Here is an 18,014-nt window from a genome sequence, read left to right as displayed (position 1 = left end):
GGCAATAAGTAGCAAAGAAATCCTCGTGATTAAAATTATCGAGACTGTATAAAAATGTCAACTTTTTATCAATAAATACTTGACTGAATAGTTGAAAAGAATTTATTACTACGGTGCAAACAACTACTTTCTATTCTTGGCGGCGTGAGGCAGACGATTTCCTTGACCAGCAGTTCCACCCAGGCGCATCGCATTGTTTCCAGGACCACCGTATCCCTGGCCAGGACGATTGCCTACATTATTTCGGTTGCCGCCAGGACGTCCGCCGCGTTGATTTTGCGATGAGTTGCCTCCACGGTTTTTGTTCATCTCTGTGCGGTTTCTCGACTTCGCTTGCGCATCCTCCTTTACCATGTCGATAACTTCATCAGGAATACGTAGATATTTAATGGTACTTCCGCGGATATAGCATTCGGGCATTCGCCAGAAACGGTCGCCGTCCTGCAACATTGTGGGTAAACAAAATATGTGCGTTAACCATATTGTGTATACTAGCTTTGCTTTTATTCTAAATTAAATATTACCTTTGAGGTGCAAATTACATCGCGGAGATTGATATTCATCCAAGAGTCGCAACTAACCAGGTGACCATTGTATGTTTCTCCATTTTTAAGCTCCACCAACTAAATAAAAAATATCGTGTATGATATTGCTTAAAATAAATAAATATTTATAGTGCACATTTGTCTTACCATAGGATGGCTCTGAGCTGTTTTTAGTAGAGACAGTGGTAGCTAAAACCCATTGAAAATTAATAAATTATATTTACCATAAAATAATATTGCTTACCATTTTGTTGAAATAATCGATTTACACAGCGATAATTTGAAATCGAAAGAGATGGGCGAGAAACTATCGCATTGTTGAAATGAAATGAAAGCAGAACAGGAAACGAAAAGGGCTGTTCTCAATTTCACAATCTGCTCTTTCTAATTCCCAGTGTTATTAATAGTTCAATTAATTTCTCGGAAATATTTCTTTACAACGTTTCGGTTTTGATCTCTGTTTTGTGATGTAATATAAAGTATCATCATATTTATTGATGTATTGCACTTCGATACTTTATGCGTTCGTCTGCTGATCAATGTCAAAATATAACATTTTTTTCGAGCAAAAGATACATATTAGAAAATAATTAAATAGTTTTGCAATCATAATAATTTTATCTTATAAATAAAACTTTTCTTTTGTGTACAGGAACAAGATTAATATTACTTTTATTTAATTTGTAACAAAATCGAATCTTTAAAATATATAACCATATAGCTAGTGCCATTTAAATTATTTTAAAGCAGATCGTCTTTGCAGTGACTGTAGCTCATTAAGTAAAAGGGCGATGTTATATCGCACTTGTTGAAACATAGATAATGGTAATTCAAGAGTTCGAAATTCTCTATTCTGAAGTTTGAAGTGGATGACTATCGTAGGTTTATCTATATGCACAGTGCTGAAAATAAAATAATGTTAATATGTATATATTATGAATGAAAGTATTTACTTTAAAGATAAGGAAATATTAATTCTCCACTGCAATTTTGTCATTTTAACTCGGTCAATTTTAGTTTCTGAAAAGTTTTTGCTGAGTATATCTCGATGGTTTAACAAAACTTTGCAAATGTCGTCAGCGTATTCTTCTGTAAAACTAATGACAAGATATTATGTATTATTATTAGAAACTATAATTATGAACATATGTACCTACTTTAAATCATCCATTAAACAGTTTCGCAACTCATTATGTTTCACAACTCCCTTTGGGTATTTCAGAAAGATTTGCAGCATCAAAAACACCATTGTAAAGAGTTCACAAAAGTTTGGCGGAATTTTATGGCCTGCATTTGTTAGTTTGTTTAGTGCTAGTGAAAGCACTTCAGAAGACGACTTTTTTGTCTCAATAAAATGCACAGAAACTTGAATAAGAACGCGTAACATAGATTTAGTCAGTTGCGACGTGAAGGGAGTGTATGGCTTAACACTTCTTAGAAGATTGTATCTAAAAGAAGACGACATGGTGTAAATTCATTGTTTTTTTTACTTCGTTAAGACATAAACAAACTAGAGATGAGAAAATGTTGATATCAGCCATACGATAATCATCGTCTTAAAAATGGAATGAAGAGAAAAAGATTATAAAAAAATATTATATTATATTATTCGCTTTTAGCATAGAAAAATTTTAAAACCATCTTTAGTTCGGATATAAATAAAATCGTAAATAAAAAAATAATGCGTTGAACATATCTTTTAAAAAGGTGTCTATGAACCATTTCCATTTCGTTTACTCAAGCCATAAAGGGCGATATGTTATTCTAAGTAATGGGACACTTTATTGGTTCATTAAAATTTCATACACTAATTTTACTTGTCAATCACGGCTACACTTACTACCTTTCCTTTTATTATTTTACTTTAAGTGGCTTAATTCTGGTGAATACCCATTGAATTATAATCGTTGACGTGCTTAAGATATTATGGTTGCACCTGCGACATATAAAATATCTGAAGCCGAATTTCGTGACGAAAATAAGTAATCCTATAGCTAAGAATATTGAATTTCATGTTTGATATTCAAAGTCGAAATCAAAGTTTTTGCAAATATGCTTTATATGACTTTTAGAAATTAGAGAAAATATTTTCTAAAACAAAAGCAACAATGTGTGTCTTCATTGCGATTTCTCTTAAATATCCTACAAATATAATTTTAACCTAAATTGAACAAAGAATATGCAAATAGATTTCTTAAGATACAATTTATTTAAAGTTGTTTATACGTTATAAATTTATATGGGCCAACATTTTGAATGCCCACACCGAGCGAGATGGTAATGGAAATTAATTTTGTATGTAACGTAAAAGCAAAATGGAGCTGGTACGGTTAAAAAGCTCCATTACTCAAACACACAAATTTTTTTTATTTTTTAATTAGTTAGATTTATTAAAAAAAATTTTATCAAAAAGTTTTCGGTTAAAGGTCTGCTTAATAATGTTTCTTCACTTATTTAAAAAAAAAGGTGTGGTTATCATCTTATTAAAACTACTTAAACATTTGAAACTTTATTTCAACCGCTATACTTGCAAACCGTTTTACTTAGAGAATAACAGTCAATGCAGAGTAAAATCGTTAAAGACGGTTCCTTTGAAAGTATAGTTTATTTTGGCCATATATTGATTAAGTTTAGATTTGTAATTCTGCGGCTCTATTCAATATAAGCCATCGTCACTACCCTGACGGCCGTCCACAGAGTTTGAAGTCGGTAATTACCACATGCAATTCACGCTGTCAATCAAATGAAATCACTTACCTTAAAAGTGTATATAATGCTTACCGGATTTGAAACATTGAAAATGAAAGTCTCAATTTTCTTGTTTATTCTTGTACTCGCTGCAGGTGAAATGAGTCTGGATATGGACGTATCGGTCTTAACGAATTTCGTTGTAAGCTTGGTTAAAACCAGGCATACAATAGTGTTTTCATGTTTGCTTCAAGGTAAGAAGTAAAACCGAAATGTTTTTAATTTGTATTTGACTTTAAAAATGTAATATTAACTGAATAATTAGATTTTAAAGAAACGACTCTTGCATTAATGGAAAGAAACCAATTTGTGAGTGTCGTACATCTAAACCAAACTTATAACCTTCCATCTATATTGACAAGAGAAAGTCCTGCTCGAACTTCTATCCTAGTGAATGCCAGATGTAGTGGAACATCTGAGCTACTTTTTGAAGCCTCCGAAAACAGATACTTGAACAAAACCTACCAATGGTTTTTCTGGGGTGTAGATCTTGACGTACAATCCTTATTTCCGTTAAATCTGAATTATGTCGGTCCAAACGCTCAGATAACCTATGTAAATAAAACCAAGGAGGGCTACGCATATTGGGATGTTCATTCGAAAGGACGACATTTGAAATCGCAGTTGGAAATTAATTTGATAGCCACTTTGATAAATGGCACAGTTAATATAGTTTGTGATATTTTTCATTTGCAAAGCATTGATTTTCGCGGTCAATTTAACGGAATGTCACTTAGAGGAGCGAGCGTGGTAAGTTCTTAAATGAGTAATATTAACCACTTGAAGCTTTATTTAATCATTTCAGATCGATAAGGAGGATATTATTTCAAATGAGCAAATTGAATCTATTCTTTCACGGCCCACGAAGGACTCTGGAGTAGCAGCATTTATAAAATATCACTACGAACTATTGGGACTATTACGCGACCGTTTTAACTTCACCGTTAACTTTCGAAATTCTAGGGGATGGGCTGGCCGGTTGGGAAATACTACTTTTCGGCTTGGTCTCTTAGGAATAATTATGCGAAATGAGGCAGATATTGCCGCATCTGGAGCATTCAATCGCATTAACCGCTTCGCAGAGTTTGATATAATACATCAAAGCTGGAAATTCGAAACTGCGTTTCTATACCGATATACTCCAGATTTATTTACGCCTGGAACGGACGGTACTGCGTGGGCAGGAAACTTTCTATCACCATTTAGCGGCAGCGTATGGTTTTTTTCATTATTAACCCTAGGTTCATTTAGCATAATTTGGGTGCTATTTGAAATTATAGACTGCAAGTTTTTGCATAGAGGAGATTATTCCCAAGACCAAACAAAAACTACATGCATCGAACGAGTTCTTCAGACATTTGGAGCTTGTTGTCAACAGGGATTGGACCCCAATCCGAAAGATCGTTCTGTACGCTTTCTTGTAATGACCTTATTCTTGTTCTCTCTTGTAATGTACAACTATTATACATCTTCTGTGGTTGGTGGCTTGTTAAGCTCTTCAGATCAAGGACCAGCTACTGTTGATGAGATAACTTCTAGTCCTTTAAAAATTTCTTTTGAGGATATTGGTTACTACAAAGTTTTATTTCGAGTAAGTAAATTAAATCTTCAAATTAAATAATATATATTTAGCTTATTTGTTCAAAAGGAAAGCAAAAATCAATCCATTACAAGACTAATAGAGAAGAAACTATCTTCGACGAGAAGTTCAAAAGAATTGGCGATTTTCAGCCATATAGAGGAAGCTGTTCCATATCTTAAGGCCGGCGGTTTTGCGTTTCACTGTGAAGTAGTTGACGCTTACCCGGTAATTGCAGAATTTTTTGATGCAAATGAGATCTGCGATCTGCGTGAAGTCTCTGGTCTAATGGAGGTTGAAATAATGAATTGGATCTTACATAAAAACAGCCAGTATACTGAAATATTTCGAACGGCGTAAGAAAGCGTGCCCAGATTATAATTGGGTTTCGGAAACTGATTGCTTTTTTTCAAATTATTTGCAGGACGACCAAATATTTTAATATATATTGGGAATGTGATAAATGCAATAATACCACTAATCTTACTCAAAACTATTTAGTAAATTACAATGTGGAGGAGAAAGCCTAGTTACACTTAAACATTTTTAGACTTCTCACTCACTTCCTCTTTGAGTATTCTGCACCACAATAACCTTTCCAAAGAGATATTTGAGGAGCAATAATAACTTAACTTGATAAAATAAAACTTATTCCGTTAACATCTGAGTATCAAATGTAATTAAATGGCGGATAATAGGTATGGACCGTGGGTGTACATTTTTTTAAATTTTCAACCGTTCCTAAAAGAATGGAACTTGCTTGCGAACAACTAATATTGAAAATATTAAGCAATCGATTTCTGAAATCCTATTTATTGTTGCTTTTACATTGCTTTAAATTATTTTAGTATGTGTAACGCCCAGGAGAAAGGTTTTGTGGAGCGCATACTTCGGCGGCGGCAAATCAAAAAGCCTACCTGTCTGTCACTATACACTGTTTATCCTGTGAGCCTATCAGGAGTGTTACCCGCATTCATAACTTTATTCTGTAAGCATTTTAATTCTTGAACCTTAAATATTAATTGTTTTGTTTATTTTACAGGTGGATATATAATTTCCCTGATACTTTTGTGTATGGAGAAATTGTATTTAAATCTATGTGCGAGTGGCGGGGTTTCTAGATTTTTTATTTACCACATATATAAATAGTTTCACAAATCAAATATATTATATACCTAAACATTCAGGCGACTTAATAATTTAATGTTTCACTATGAAACACATGAATATGTTTTAATTCCACATGTTTCCATTGCTTTACTAATTCAAAAAAGTAAGAAATGTAAACTCCGAATGCAACCCTGCGTACAATTTTTCAACTTCCTGTCACGCTGTATGTTTGATTCTTTCTTTCCTTTGATTCTGTTGCCGAAGCAAGGTAAGTTTTTGGGGTTGGTATTTTTAATTGTAGTTTAAGTGAAAATAAACGGAAAAATACAAAGTTAAAGTCATTTACACTTGTAACTGGTTACAAGTGCAAATTGTGACTCTTTTTATTTTATTGGAAAATGAAAATAATTGCAGTGCACATGTAACATTGAAACGGCAGTAGTTCACATTGATAAATTATACTTGTGAAGAGATAAATATTGTGAAATTTAAATTTATATATTAAGGTAAGTGAAGTTCCGCGTGATTAGTTATCTGTGGATGGCTAGAAATGGCTTCCCCAGGGAACATATTTCGCAATCTCCCGCTTTCTATATAGTATTAACCATGTGCATATATTTCAGAACTGGTCTCCAGAATTAACAAGTAACCATGCCGCAGAATGAGTATATGGAGCGCCATCGCAAGCTGTATGGCCGGCGATTGGATTATGAAGAGCGGAAGCGCAAGAAGGAAGCACGTCTTCCCAAGGACCGAGCACGCAAGGCTCGCAAGTTGCGAGGCATCAAGGCCAAACTCTTCAATAAGGAGCGGCGCAATGAAAAGATTCAGATCAAAAAGAAGATCCAGGCCCACGAGGAGAAGAAGGTCAAGAAGCAGGAGGAGAAGGTTGAGGATGGAGCCCTGCCACATTACCTGCTCGACAGAGGCATCCAGTCCAGCGCAAAGGTCCTGTCCAATATGATCAAGCAGAAGAGAAAGGAAAAGGCTGGCAAGTGGGACGTGCCTATTCCCAAAGTACGAGCTCAGTCAGATGCAGAGGTCTTCAAGGTGCTGAAGACTGGCAAGACAAAGAGGAAGGCGTGGAAGCGCATGGTCACAAAAGTCACTTTCGTCGGCGAGAATTTCACCCGCAAGCCACCGAAGTTCGAACGTTTTATTCGACCCATGGGCCTCCGCATGAAGAAGGCCCATGTTACGCATCCAGAACTGAAAGCCACCTTCAATCTGCCCATTATCGGAGTGAAAAAGAACCCTAGCTCGCCCATGTTCACTTCATTGGGTGTCATTACAAAGGGCACAGTAATCGAAGTCAACATCTCTGAACTTGGATTGGTAACGCAAACAGGAAAAGTTGTCTGGGGCAAGTACGCACAGGTCACAAACAATCCAGAAAACGACGGCGTTATCAATGCAGTACTGCTTGTCTAACCAACAAATGTTGCTCCCTACTTTAAGAGTTTGCTTAATAAAAATCCATATACAAATAACATTAAAAATTGTTTTGATTTCCTTAGATCTCTTATAGTATAAGCCGCCTTACTTACGACTTCTGTTTATTTACCTCAATTTTCTTATTTCTTTCAGTTTGGTGACTGGAATACAAGATGCAGATCTTCGTTAAGACCCTCACGGGCAAGACCATCACTCTTGAGGTCGAACCGTCGGACACTATCGAAAATGTCAAAGCCAAGATTCAGGACAAAGAAGGAATTCCTCCAGATCAGCAGCGTCTGATCTTCGCTGGCAAGCAGCTGGAAGATGGCCGTACCCTCTCTGACTATAACATTCAGAAGGAGTCCACTTTGCACTTGGTGCTGCGTCTGCGTGGTGGTGCGAAGAAGCGCAAGAAGAAGAACTACTCCACCCCCAAGAAAATCAAGCACAAGAGGAAGAAGGTCAAGCTAGCTGTCCTGAAATACTACAAGGTACACACAACAATCTACCAACATCCGATAACATTCTGATCTGTTCTTGGAATTCTTGAGTCTTGGTCTTGCGCTTAAGATTTGGATCTCAGAGTGACTTCACCAGTGCCCTATCTTCACTTTTTGACCAACCATTTATGATTTTAACAATTAACCTCGTCAATTTTTTCGCAGGTTGACGAGAACGGCAAGATCCACCGTCTCCGTCGCGAGTGCCCCGGTGAGAACTGCGGCGCCGGCGTCTTCATGGCTGCCCACGAAGATCGTCATTACTGCGGCAAGTGCAACCTGACCTTTGTCTTCAGCAAACCAGAGGAAAAGTAAATCTGCTACATAACATGTACGTTTCCAGAAATCAAATAAAGGTAGTAATTGAATAATAAATTCAATCACAGAAACTTGCATTGCTTTTTATTGGTCGTGAACACTGTTAATAGAAATAAACTATTGAAAAAAAAGTTAGTTGACTTAAAAAAGTTTATTAGCCGCTATTCTTATTTGGCAGAAACGGTATAGTAATCAATGAAAATGCTGAAATACGTAAAATTATATATCGTAATGTTGTTCTTGGACTAAATCATAATATCCCTCGTTGAAGGTAGATATCGACTCGATCCGGTCAAATACCCAACTACTATATGTTAAGTTGTGAAAGCTAAATATTTAATACTTACTCGCGTTTACTTACATTTTTTTTATTACAAAAAATTCAAATAGTAGACAATATATTCTTTCAGGTGTATAATTTATTGTGAAATTTTTTAATTTGTAAAAGCAGCAATTTTAATTCAACCTTGAGAAATGCAATTTATTTATGGTTTATGGTTTAAACGATGACGGTGTCGACGTTAAGGCTCTTCGACAAGAATGTCAGGATATCAGTAGCTTCCTCGATTCTCTTTGAGGTGGGCTTGCCAGCACCGTGACCCGCCTTCTGATAAACACGCAACAGAACCGGATTGTTTTGGAATTCGGAATCGCGAACAGCTTCCTGTAAAGCGGCCACAAACTTCAGCGAATGCAAGGGACTGACGCGGTCGTCGTGGTCGGCCGTCAGAATCAATGTAGAAGGGTATTCCGTTTCGGCACCCTTTGGAGTATGTACATTATGCAACGGCGAAAACTTGTACAGATTCTCAAAGTGTTCCTTCTCCGAAGGGTTTCCGTAATCAGAGCACCAAGCATGTCCAATCGTGAATTTGTGGAAGCGCAACATATCCATTACTCTGTCGGAAAAATAAATTTATGTTAAGATTATTATTCTTTTAGTTTTCAGAAAAAATATTAATTACGAACCCGACTTGTGCAACAGCAGCGCCAAACAAATCAGGACGTTGGTTGATACAAGAGCCGACCAGAAGTCCTCCATTGGAGCCACCTTGGATTGCCAAACGGTCCTTAGTCGTATACTTATTGTCAATCAAATACTCGGCAGCCGCTTGGAAGTCGTCGAACACGTTTTGTTTGTTCAACAGGCGACCGCCGTTGTGCCACTTCTCGCCGTATTCGCCACCCCCTCGCAGATTCGGATAGGCGAGCACACCATCAAAAGTGTCTATAAACATAAGCCTGCAAAGGTTCCCAGATATAGCAAAGAGAAATCAAATTGCAACAGAAAAGTACGCACCCTGAGAGTCCGAAGGACGGAAGCATACTGATGTTGAAGCCTCCGTATCCGTAAAGGAGACATGGTCGCGGCTCAATGGCATCCCGTTTTTTACGAATTATAAACATCGGTACCTTGGTGCCATCCTTGCTGTTGTAGAATATTTGTTCAACGGCGTAGTCTTCCCGGCGAAAGCCCTCTAAGTTTAGTTTAATTTCGCGAAACAGCGAAGGCGCCTGGTCTGGTGTCTTGAAGTCATATTGGTAAATAGACCCAGGGTTTAAAAAGGATGAGAAGTTGTAGAATATTTCAGAATATTTCTTCTCCCCGGAGGTTCCCACAATGGTACCGATATCAATATCGAATTCCCGCAGTAGTTTTCCATCATTCAAGGAATTGACCTGTAAAACGCTCTGAAAAAAAGAACAAAAAACCATGAAGTTTATAAAAAATAATTTGTCTTGTGAAAATTATTTACCTTTACATCCCTTATGTAACAAACGAGCAATTTATCAGTATCAACGCACTTGACCCAATCCAACACGTCCGACTTGTGCTCCTATGGGGGGAAAATTAGTTCTTAATAAATATATATGGGAAAAACAATCTAAAATTACAGCTATAAGGGTTTCCCATTTGTCCTCCTCTGGGTTTTCGAAGTCTATGGCAATAACTTGATAATTTGGTGCATTTTTATTTGTACGGAAGAATACTTTTGAGCCTTCGTTGGTAATGTACTGTAATAATAAAGAATATATAAATGTGTTCCAAAGAAATTGATAGCAATTACTTACATCATAGTCCGCCTCGAACTTCTCAACAATTTTATTGACATTCAGTTTAGAGTTAATTTCCTGGCCTGGCTTAAGGTCTGCATAGAAAACAATGTTGTCTCGGCAATCCTTAACAATAGCCAGAATCAAATATTTCCCGCAATCAGAAACAGTAGATTGGCTATATAACAAATAAAGTCAATGAATATAATTTTAATTTGGCAGATATCTTACATGCGCCATGAAGGTTCTTCGGGAAACTCGACCACAAGTGTATCCTTATCCTGACTTTCTCCCACCCGATGATAGTACAATTTTTGATTTTCATTTTGTTTAGTTTCAGATCCATCAGTTTTTCCGTCTTGATCGGGATATCTCTGTATAAATACATTTTATTTCGAGCTGCGAAAGAAAATCTATTACTTACACCGTAGAAGAATCCCTTATTGTCTTTTGTCCACGATATCTCGGAAAACTTGACCTTTTCTAGGACTTCGCTTAAATCTTTACCGGTATCCGCGTCTCGAATGAGGATCTTAATCCAATCGGAACCACTTTCACTTAGTCCGTAGGCCATATATTTGCCATCTTCGGAAAAGGCCTTTTGGGTTAAGGCAACCGTACCGTCCTCAGACAAAGTGTTTGGATCAAGAAACACTTGACTTTCATTTTTATCGGCCAACGACTTTTGCTGATACATAACACTTTGGTTCTGCAGGCCGGTGTTCATAAAATAATAGTAATAATTTCCGTATCTCATGGGGCATCCGTATTTCGGATAGTTCCACAGCTTGGTCAGTTTGGAATTGAGTTTCTGCCACTCGTCACCGTTTTCAAGGAATGGCCGGCTTATGTTATTTTGGGCATTGACGAATTCCTCTGTTTCCCCAGAGTCTGGATCTTCTAGCCAGCGGTACACATCCTTTATCTGCGTGCCATGGAAGTCCTCCTTAACAGTTTCATCTTTTCGAGCAACTGGATACTCGATGAGCTTTTTGGACAAAGTGCTTGACATGGCTCTGGTACCTTAGGAATTATATACACATATATAATAATTCTTCTTCTTCTGCCTAAAAAAACGAAACATTTACTCACTAGACAAAGGCCACTCTTGATGAATATTATTTCCGGGCAGTACTTTGGGTACGATTACTTGGCAAAATCGGCGAAATAGCAATGGACCTCGAAAAATGGTATGCATTTGCAAAATTATCAATGCAGAAATGGAAATCTAATTTTCGACAGTTTCGATAAGCAACAGGGGCACTCTTTTAACTTTAGTTACTATCGGAGTCCGATTTAGCCTGACAATAATATATATATTTTAAAATGACCAGAACTTACATTTAATTAATAATACAATATATTAAAATTTTTAACATTTTAAAATTTTTAACAGTTATGCTCTGACGAATAAATATTCAATCAGTAATATTTTCTTACCTTACACTAATGGTCCCAAGCTGCTGAGGGCAATTTTTTTTTACAAATTTTAACTCAATAATCATGAATTACAAAAAAAATTACAATATATTATGGATATAAATTAAAAAATATGAAATTGTTAAGAAACATTATTTAGTTGGCATAAATTTGACATATCCTAGTCCAAATTAATTTTTAATAAAATGAAACTTGGATATACTGTGCAAGGTGGAGTTGTAATTGTAAATAACTGTTTACTATCCATTATATCTTAAAAACGTAGAAGGCATATCAGCTTTAGGAAATGTACGCAAATACTTTTGCAGACTTATCGAAAATATTTCATTAAATCTCCAGGAATACCCTCTGCATAATAATAATCATAATGTCAGGTGTGAACAGCAAACAGACTCAAAATAAATCGACCTGTGAACAGCTCACCTCTGGAAGACCATATGTTCTGGCGAAATATAAACACAAGCAAAATTGTCCGTACTCCATGAATTAAATCAGAAAAAGCTGATTTAAATATTACATTATATTTGTAAGACACGAGGAATCACTTTATTTAATTGGTATGTACCTTTGTTTTTTTTCTGACACAGCAATTACGTAGATGAATCGGACTTTTACTACTTTAAATTTTCATATGTATATTTTTCTTGGTCATACGTACATATGTTTGAATACATAAACAAACATTGTGTGCATTTGAATGTGTTAACTTAACTGGCTTGTGTTTTTATTATAATACTCTAAAATAAGCTGAAATATTTACACATTATTTGCATGTATGTACATATGTAAGATCAATTTACAAAACACATGCGCGGTTTTCTTAAGTATTTTTTACAGCACCCATTTTTGTTTGCCAAATTAACAATTTTGGTTAAAAAAGACCTTGTACAAAAATATTTTTGTGGTACATATATATGTACATACATATGTATTTCAAAATGTTTCTCAAGCCTGCTACACGAAAAAGTTTTTTAAAATACGGGATCATAAATGAAGTATTTAAACTTTACATTTTCTATTAATGTTCCGTATGCAGGTTTTTTGATCCAACTGCACTATGATTTCCGAAGTAGACCTCACAAATAAAGACAGTACAGTTCGAGTTGCTGTCAGGTAAGCAACCTTTTATTTTTAGCCACGCTATAAATATTTAAATACATTAATAATGAAAAATTGTAATTTGCCTTATCGATAAATATTAATAATTTATTTTGGTATTTTAGAATCCGACCTCAAAACTCAAGAGAGCAAATTGATATGTGTCGTGTTTGCACGACAGTAACTTTTGGTGAGCCTCAGATTTTTCTGGGGTCAGACAAAGCCTTTACTTTCGATTACGTCTTTGATACTAATTCCAACCAGGTAAAATTTACTGCACACTTAAAATTTCTTTCATTTATGATCATTTTAAATTTAAATTAGTGTGATATATACTCGGAATGCGTTGAGCGATTAGTGGATAGTACGCTGCATGGTTATAATGCCACTGTACTGGCTTACGGACAAACAGGGTCAGGCAAGACGTATACGATGGGCACTGGCTTCGACCATGAATCCGAAACTACAGAGTCCGTTCTGCTTGGAATTATTCCCCGAGCGGTTCGTCATATATTCAGTGGCATCCAACAGCTGGAAGCTTCTAGCTCTTCAGAATTCTCAGCCACTGCTGAAAGTCCGCAGTTCAGTCTGGCTGTTCAATATATCGAATTGTATAACGAGGACATTTTCGATCTATTAGACCCATTCAACAAAAACAGCAACTTTAAGATACACGAAGATGGCAGCGGCCAAATAACAATTTCTGGCGCGTCAATAAAGCCAATTTCCCACCCGCAAGATGCCTTAAAGTAAGTTTAATTAGTAAAAATTAAATAATACTTAAATCCTGATACGTGTTTAAGCGTTTAATATTAATTTATTTAATTATTTTGAAGGTACCTTCAGCAAGGAGCTTTAGCACGCACCACTGCTTCAACAAAAATGAACGATCAGTCCTCTCGATCACACGCTTTGTTCACAATTTTCGTGCGCAGACAGCGATTACTTACCCCGAATGACAACGTATCGGGTAACGATTTGGAAACCCTAACTTCTAAGTTCCACTTCGTTGATTTAGCAGGTTCGGAACGGCTGAAAAGGACTCAGGCCACAGGAGAGCGAGCTCGCGAGGGCATATCCATAAACTGCGGGCTGCTCGCCCTGGGCAATTGTATTTCGGCGCTTGGTGATACTTCAAAGAGAGCTTTGCACGTACCCTATCGAGACTCCAAGCTGACCCGCCTTCTTCAGGACTCTTTGGGCGGAAACAGTCAGACCTTAATGATCGCGTGCGTGTCGCCAAGCGATCGAGACTTTATGGAAACATTAAACACATTGAAGTACGCAAACCGAGCCCGGAATATTAAAAACAAAGTTAAGATAAACCAAGATCAAAGTTCTCGAACGATTTCCCAGCTACGTAGAGAAATTGCAGCGTTGCAGATGGAGTTGTTAGAATACAAACAGGTAAAATACTTATTTTATTAGGGGTTAGTTTTTTAATTGAAAATCTTGTTTTAGGGTAAGCTTGTGGTAGATTGCGAAGGAAACACAACTATTTCGGATACATTTAATGAGAACATGTTGCTTCTTTCGGAATCCAAACGACTGCAGCAACGCCTTAAATCATTACAAAACACCGTTGGTGCTTTAACCGAGAGAAATGCTAGACTTAAATTAGAATTGGATTCAAATAAGTGGTCTAGGACCGAAGGTTCCGATTTCGAAATAACGAAAATGGTCGAAAACTATATGTTGGAAATCGAACAACTCCAGGCTAAATTAATAGAGTCTGAAGAACTCCGCAAACAAATGGAAACGTCAGCCGCAAATTCACCCAAAAGCACCAAGCCTGTATACGATGGTAGGTTTCAAGGTCGTTATCCTCTAACCCTACTCCTTTAATATTTTTGCATTTGTTTATCCCAAAAAAGGCGACATTATAAGCAAGGCCAAAAAGGGTTTGGAAAAGGAAAGAGAGTTATTAATGTCACGTTCTTTGCCTGGAATTCAAAATCAAAATGTTGGGTCGGAAGAAGCAGATGTTGGCAGTAGCGATTCAGAAGGTAATCATGCGGTTTCAGGCTCAGGTTTTCAATTTACTTTTGAGTTTTTAGCAAAACTCTGCGTTTTCCATTTTTTGTCCTCCGGTATTCGTAAAATGTGCAAGTTAACTGTGTGCTCCTAGGGGCTCAAAACCTATTTTGTCCTATAAAAACCAATTGTTGTTGGCTGTAGAAAATATTTAGTCTCTAAATTTGAGGTGTGGTGTTAAAAATGTATTTCAGAAAGTGCTTTTGTAGTGGTCTCAAATAAAAATTATTGAATCAGTAAGAGAACTTTGCATTTCAAATAAACATAAGCACATTTTTCGTTTAGCAAAGTAAATTGATGAGAACGCCAATCACGCCTGAATAATACTCTTAATAATTCAACAAAAGTTATAAATTCATTAAAACATTCACAGCCGAGGGAGTCATAAAGGACTTGGAGGTAATCGACAACAATATTGTCATGAAAACCAAACTTATTGAACAGTTGGAGTTGACCCATGAAAGAATGGAACTAATGCGAATGCACTACGAAGAAAAACTATCTGTTTTAAATTGCAAAATCGTCAACACCCAAAAAGAACGAGACGATGTTTTGTCAAACATGGGTATATATCTTAAACAGTCTAGCCGATATATTTTCTAGCAATTTGTGTGTTGTAGGTTCGTCTGTATCAGTCGCATCCAAGGATAGTTTAAAAAAAGTAAAATCGGATTATGAAGGCAAGATAAGCAACATGCAACATGAGCTTAAGAAGTTGCAGAACGCGCAGAGAGAGCATCTTCGACAACAGCAAAAACTGAAGTCCCATGAAGTCAAAATCAGCATGCTACGCAGTGAATTGCATGAGTTAAAATTCACAAAAGTAAGTAAATAAATTTTCTGTTTGCGAAATTTTTCAACAAATTCTTTTTTTACCAGGTTAAATTAATGAAAAAAATGTCGGAACAATCAACTCGACATAAAGAAGAAGACAGTCGAAAATCAAAGGAAATAGCTCAGTTACTGAAGGATCAGCGCCGCCAAATAAATGCCGTATTATCTTTGGAGGCCAAAATGAGTGCGAAAGAGCTTATTTTGAAGCGAAAAACCGAGGAAGTTATTGCCCTTCGCAAGAGTCAAAGGGGAAAGCCCGGTCAAAGGGGAGCTCCTCAATTAACTTCAAAAATTTCCACTCTGGACGGATTCACTTCAAGGTCTGCACGGCATCGATGGGAAAATCTATACCGGACAATATTGCACGCGGCCAGAAACAGACAGTTGATAACGCAATTGGAAAAAGAGCTGGAACGCTTAATATTGGAGCGCGAAGATCTCTCCCGTGATCTAAACGTAATGGAAAATTGTTTAGGTACCGAGAGGCGAACGGATGATTTTAACGAGGTGGACAATTTAAAAACAAACATTAGTTATATTCAGGAGAATATAGAGCATGTCCAGCAGGCTATAATGGAGTTCGAAGACTCGAAAGACACCGTACAGAATGATGTAAATAAGATTCAGGCTCTATTGGACGAGGTTTCAACCGTGGCAGAAGCTAAATTCATTCTTCAGAAGTTTTCCGACAGTTCCATCGTAATGTCATGCAATTTGGCCATTGCCGAATCTCATTTACAGGAGCATGAATCGCTGCTGAAGGAAGTAAAGCAAGAAAGCGCCATTCAACAGCAAATATTACAACATTTCCTATCGCAAAATAGTAATGTTCATATATCTGACATATTCGATTCCTTAAATCTCAAGGGCAGTAACCTCTCAAATAGTGTTAATCCGGGTTCTCAAAAGTCACTTATAAGCAATGCCACATATGACATACCGCAAGATGATAAATTTTCAGATTCAACCCATGTGGAAATGCGCAGGACAACGAGTAGAAGTCCTTCACCGTTTGGAAATGCAGACCCGTAAGAATAATTATAAAATTACCAAACATTGATAAAATTAAAATCTTATAGAAATCAGATTTGGTAATTAATCTATTTTTTTGTTCTGTCTATTAGGTTTGATAAGAGCCCCAAAGTTCGTAGACGTACTGCCAAGCGAACAGATCTTCTTTTTGGCGACATGGAGCTCCCAGAACAGGTAAATGATACATTAAAAAAAAAACATTTTACCACTTTAAGCTAATTATGATTTCATCCACCAGACTATTAATAAAATGACGTGATCATGCAATCGAAGATGAGGTCATAAAGCGCAAGCCGCATATGGAATTGATATATTAAATCAAAGTCTTTAGCGAACAAATAATCAAAAGACAGGTTTCTTTTTGTATAAGATAACCTAAACTAAGTTATTATTGTATTTTTATTTATAAATAACTGTTTACTAGTAGTGCCGTTTGTACAGGCTTTTAAATCAAAATAACTATTAATAAAGAAAATTAAGGATGCGTGAGTTTGGCAAGATTTCCAGAAGATTAAGTTTATAGCTAGTGCAATTGGTGTCTTCCCAGCCACTCAAATAGGAAATAAAAAATACAATAATCCAAAAATACAAATTTTTTTTACTTTAGATAAATACTATGCTTTATAAAAAATACAATATACTATATTGTTTCCATGCGATCGATAGGAAAAATTAATTTTAAAAAATGACCAATCGTTTTCAGATTTTAGCAACAATCAGAAAACACTTTGGAAGAGAATTAAAATGTTTTAGTGAAGAATGTAATCGCGTGTTCTTAATTTATCGGGCTTATGTCTTATAGTAAAACGCTGTTTATATTTTAAATCCTCTAAATTAGTAAACAAAAATTGTGACAGCAAAACAATAAAAAAATTAAATTAGAAAACACGTATTTTATTTATTTATTGTGAAAACTTAAGAAACTAACTCTTGGTTTTGATTTATGCTATGTTTAAATATTAATTTTAATATTAAATATTAAAATATTAATTTTTGTATTGCTTGTTAAAAACGCAAATCGTATTTTGTACAGCGTTTCGTCCACACTGGGCCTAATCCGATTTTTGCATCTGCTGTTTAACGATGGTAAAAAATTGTTGAAAGCTTAATAAAACACAAAACTAAAAAATTAAAGAAAATGATTTAATTTTATTATCTGCGGTGAAGCATTCACCAATTCCTGGCATCTCTGAGTTTTTTCCTACACCCCTCCTCCCACACGTTCAGCACAGTCTGTATGGCTACTGGACACTATGGATATCTCTTATCTTGTAATAAGAGTTC

The 18,014-nt window shown here is 36.1% G+C and overlaps 7 protein-coding genes across 8 annotated transcripts; 4 read left to right on the top strand and 3 right to left on the bottom strand.

Moving 5' to 3' along the window:
- Positions 1–88: 88 nt before the first annotated feature.
- On the bottom strand, positions 89–893 carry LOC108043406 (U6 snRNA-associated Sm-like protein LSm4). The gene is made up of 4 exons (XM_017122110.2): positions 790–893; positions 693–734; positions 525–623; positions 89–441 (listed from the first exon to the last, which is right to left on the bottom strand). Exons 1-4 carry the CDS (start codon positions 790–792, stop codon positions 124–126), a joined length of 462 nt encoding a protein of 153 aa, XP_016977599.1. The 5' UTR covers positions 793–893; the 3' UTR covers positions 89–123.
- A 312-nt stretch (positions 894–1,205) lies between these two features.
- On the bottom strand, positions 1,206–2,060 carry LOC108043405 (COMM domain-containing protein 5). The gene is made up of 3 exons (XM_017122109.2): positions 1,703–2,060; positions 1,499–1,642; positions 1,206–1,447 (listed from the first exon to the last, which is right to left on the bottom strand). The coding sequence occupies exons 1-3, from the start codon at positions 2,008–2,010 to the stop codon at positions 1,282–1,284; spliced, it is 618 nt and encodes a 205-aa protein (XP_016977598.1). The 5' UTR covers positions 2,011–2,060; the 3' UTR covers positions 1,206–1,281.
- Positions 2,061–3,345: 1,285 nt separating this feature from the next.
- On the top strand, positions 3,346–6,624 carry LOC108043401 (ionotropic receptor 75a). The gene is made up of 7 exons (XM_017122099.2): positions 3,346–3,487; positions 3,559–4,043; positions 4,099–4,884; positions 4,942–5,228; positions 5,721–5,860; positions 5,915–5,957; positions 6,606–6,624. The coding sequence occupies exons 1-7, from the start codon at positions 3,346–3,348 to the stop codon at positions 6,622–6,624; spliced, it is 1,902 nt and encodes a 633-aa protein (XP_016977588.2).
- On the top strand, positions 6,167–8,308 carry LOC108043411 (ubiquitin-40S ribosomal protein S27a). Its single transcript, XM_017122115.2, has 3 exons — positions 6,167–6,250; positions 7,570–7,910; positions 8,085–8,308. Exons 2-3 carry the CDS (start codon positions 7,590–7,592, stop codon positions 8,232–8,234), a joined length of 471 nt encoding a protein of 156 aa, XP_016977604.1. The 5' UTR covers positions 6,167–6,250; positions 7,570–7,589; the 3' UTR covers positions 8,235–8,308.
- LOC108043409 (ribosome biogenesis protein NSA2 homolog) lies at positions 6,192–7,472 on the top strand. 2 transcript variants are annotated; one of them, XM_017122114.2, is made up of 3 exons: positions 6,227–6,250; positions 6,397–6,488; positions 6,606–7,472. In XM_017122114.2, the coding sequence occupies exon 3, from the start codon at positions 6,634–6,636 to the stop codon at positions 7,411–7,413; it is 780 nt and encodes a 259-aa protein (XP_016977603.1). In that variant the 5' UTR covers positions 6,227–6,250; positions 6,397–6,488; positions 6,606–6,633; the 3' UTR covers positions 7,414–7,472. The 2 variants fall into 2 exon arrangements, with proteins under 2 accessions (XP_016977602.1, XP_016977603.1); XM_017122113.2 differs by lacking the exon at positions 6,397–6,488 and having other exon boundaries at positions 6,192–6,250.
- A 330-nt stretch (positions 8,309–8,638) lies between the features above and the next one.
- Positions 8,639–11,558, bottom strand: LOC108043408 (prolyl endopeptidase). Its single transcript, XM_017122112.2, has 9 exons — positions 11,385–11,558; positions 10,717–11,315; positions 10,524–10,666; positions 10,311–10,470; positions 10,134–10,253; positions 9,995–10,075; positions 9,538–9,929; positions 9,207–9,479; positions 8,639–9,136 (listed from the first exon to the last, which is right to left on the bottom strand). The coding sequence occupies exons 1-9, from the start codon at positions 11,488–11,490 to the stop codon at positions 8,737–8,739; spliced, it is 2,274 nt and encodes a 757-aa protein (XP_016977601.2). The 5' UTR covers positions 11,491–11,558; the 3' UTR covers positions 8,639–8,736.
- A 562-nt stretch (positions 11,559–12,120) lies between these two features.
- On the top strand, positions 12,121–17,601 carry LOC108043407 (kinesin-like protein KIF21A). The gene is made up of 12 exons (XM_017122111.2): positions 12,121–12,289; positions 12,769–12,845; positions 12,956–13,094; positions 13,155–13,579; positions 13,667–14,237; positions 14,292–14,634; positions 14,705–14,836; positions 15,238–15,429; positions 15,485–15,687; positions 15,744–16,726; positions 16,823–16,904; positions 16,969–17,601. The coding sequence occupies exons 2-12, from the start codon at positions 12,790–12,792 to the stop codon at positions 16,987–16,989; spliced, it is 3,147 nt and encodes a 1,048-aa protein (XP_016977600.1). The 5' UTR covers positions 12,121–12,289; positions 12,769–12,789; the 3' UTR covers positions 16,990–17,601.
- The last annotated feature ends 413 nt before the right edge of the window (positions 17,602–18,014 follow it).

This window comes from Drosophila rhopaloa, unplaced genomic scaffold (genome assembly GCF_018152115.1).
Source record: "Drosophila rhopaloa isolate 14029-0021.01 unplaced genomic scaffold, ASM1815211v1 contig_2, whole genome shotgun sequence".
Classification (NCBI taxonomy): Eukaryota; Metazoa; Arthropoda; class Insecta; order Diptera; family Drosophilidae; genus Drosophila; species Drosophila rhopaloa.
This window is presented reverse-complemented; position numbering and strand designations above follow the sequence as displayed.

What these genes read in the sequence shown, in the direction of transcription:
- LOC108043406 (XM_017122110.2), bottom strand. An exon ending in CAGCTCAGAGCCATCCTATG is followed by an intron (nt 624 to 692) that starts GTAAGACAAATG and finishes TTTTTTATTTAG; the next exon opens with TTGGTGGAGCTTAAAAATGG. An exon ending in ATGTAATTTGCACCTCAAAG is followed by an intron (nt 442 to 524) that starts GTAATATTTAAT and finishes ACAATGTTGCAG; the next exon opens with GACGGCGACCGTTTCTGGCG.
- LOC108043405 (XM_017122109.2), bottom strand. Translation starts at nt 2,010, where the DNA reads ATGTCGTCTTCTTTTAGATACAATCTTCTAAGAAGTGTTAAGCCATAC. An exon ending in TGTTTAATGGATGATTTAAA is followed by an intron (nt 1,643 to 1,702) that starts GTAGGTACATAT and finishes TCTTGTCATTAG; the next exon opens with TTTTACAGAAGAATACGCTG. An exon ending in AATATTTCCTTATCTTTAAA is followed by an intron (nt 1,448 to 1,498) that starts GTAAATACTTTC and finishes TTTTATTTTCAG; the next exon opens with CACTGTGCATATAGATAAAC.
- LOC108043401 (XM_017122099.2), top strand. Translation starts at nt 3,346, where the DNA reads ATGAAAGTCTCAATTTTCTTGTTTATTCTTGTACTCGCTGCAGGTGAA. An exon ending in CACTTAGAGGAGCGAGCGTG is followed by an intron (nt 4,044 to 4,098) that starts GTAAGTTCTTAA and finishes TAATCATTTCAG; the next exon opens with ATCGATAAGGAGGATATTAT. An exon ending in ACTGAAATATTTCGAACGGC is followed by an intron (nt 5,229 to 5,720) that starts GTAAGAAAGCGT and finishes AAATTATTTTAG; the next exon opens with TATGTGTAACGCCCAGGAGA.
- LOC108043409 (XM_017122113.2), top strand. Translation starts at nt 6,634, where the DNA reads ATGCCGCAGAATGAGTATATGGAGCGCCATCGCAAGCTGTATGGCCGG.
- LOC108043411 (XM_017122115.2), top strand. Translation starts at nt 7,590, where the DNA reads ATGCAGATCTTCGTTAAGACCCTCACGGGCAAGACCATCACTCTTGAG. An exon ending in CTGTCCTGAAATACTACAAG is followed by an intron (nt 7,911 to 8,084) that starts GTACACACAACA and finishes ATTTTTTCGCAG; the next exon opens with GTTGACGAGAACGGCAAGAT.
- LOC108043408 (XM_017122112.2), bottom strand. Translation starts at nt 11,490, where the DNA reads ATGCATACCATTTTTCGAGGTCCATTGCTATTTCGCCGATTTTGCCAA. An exon ending in AATGGGAAACCCTTATAGCT is followed by an intron (nt 10,076 to 10,133) that starts GTAATTTTAGAT and finishes TTCCCCCCATAG; the next exon opens with GAGCACAAGTCGGACGTGTT. An exon ending in CCGTCCTTCGGACTCTCAGG is followed by an intron (nt 9,480 to 9,537) that starts GTGCGTACTTTT and finishes GAACCTTTGCAG; the next exon opens with GCTTATGTTTATAGACACTT.
- LOC108043407 (XM_017122111.2), top strand. Translation starts at nt 12,790, where the DNA reads ATGATTTCCGAAGTAGACCTCACAAATAAAGACAGTACAGTTCGAGTT. An exon ending in AGTTGTTAGAATACAAACAG is followed by an intron (nt 14,238 to 14,291) that starts GTAAAATACTTA and finishes ATCTTGTTTTAG; the next exon opens with GGTAAGCTTGTGGTAGATTG. An exon ending in CACCAAGCCTGTATACGATG is followed by an intron (nt 14,635 to 14,704) that starts GTAGGTTTCAAG and finishes ATCCCAAAAAAG; the next exon opens with GCGACATTATAAGCAAGGCC.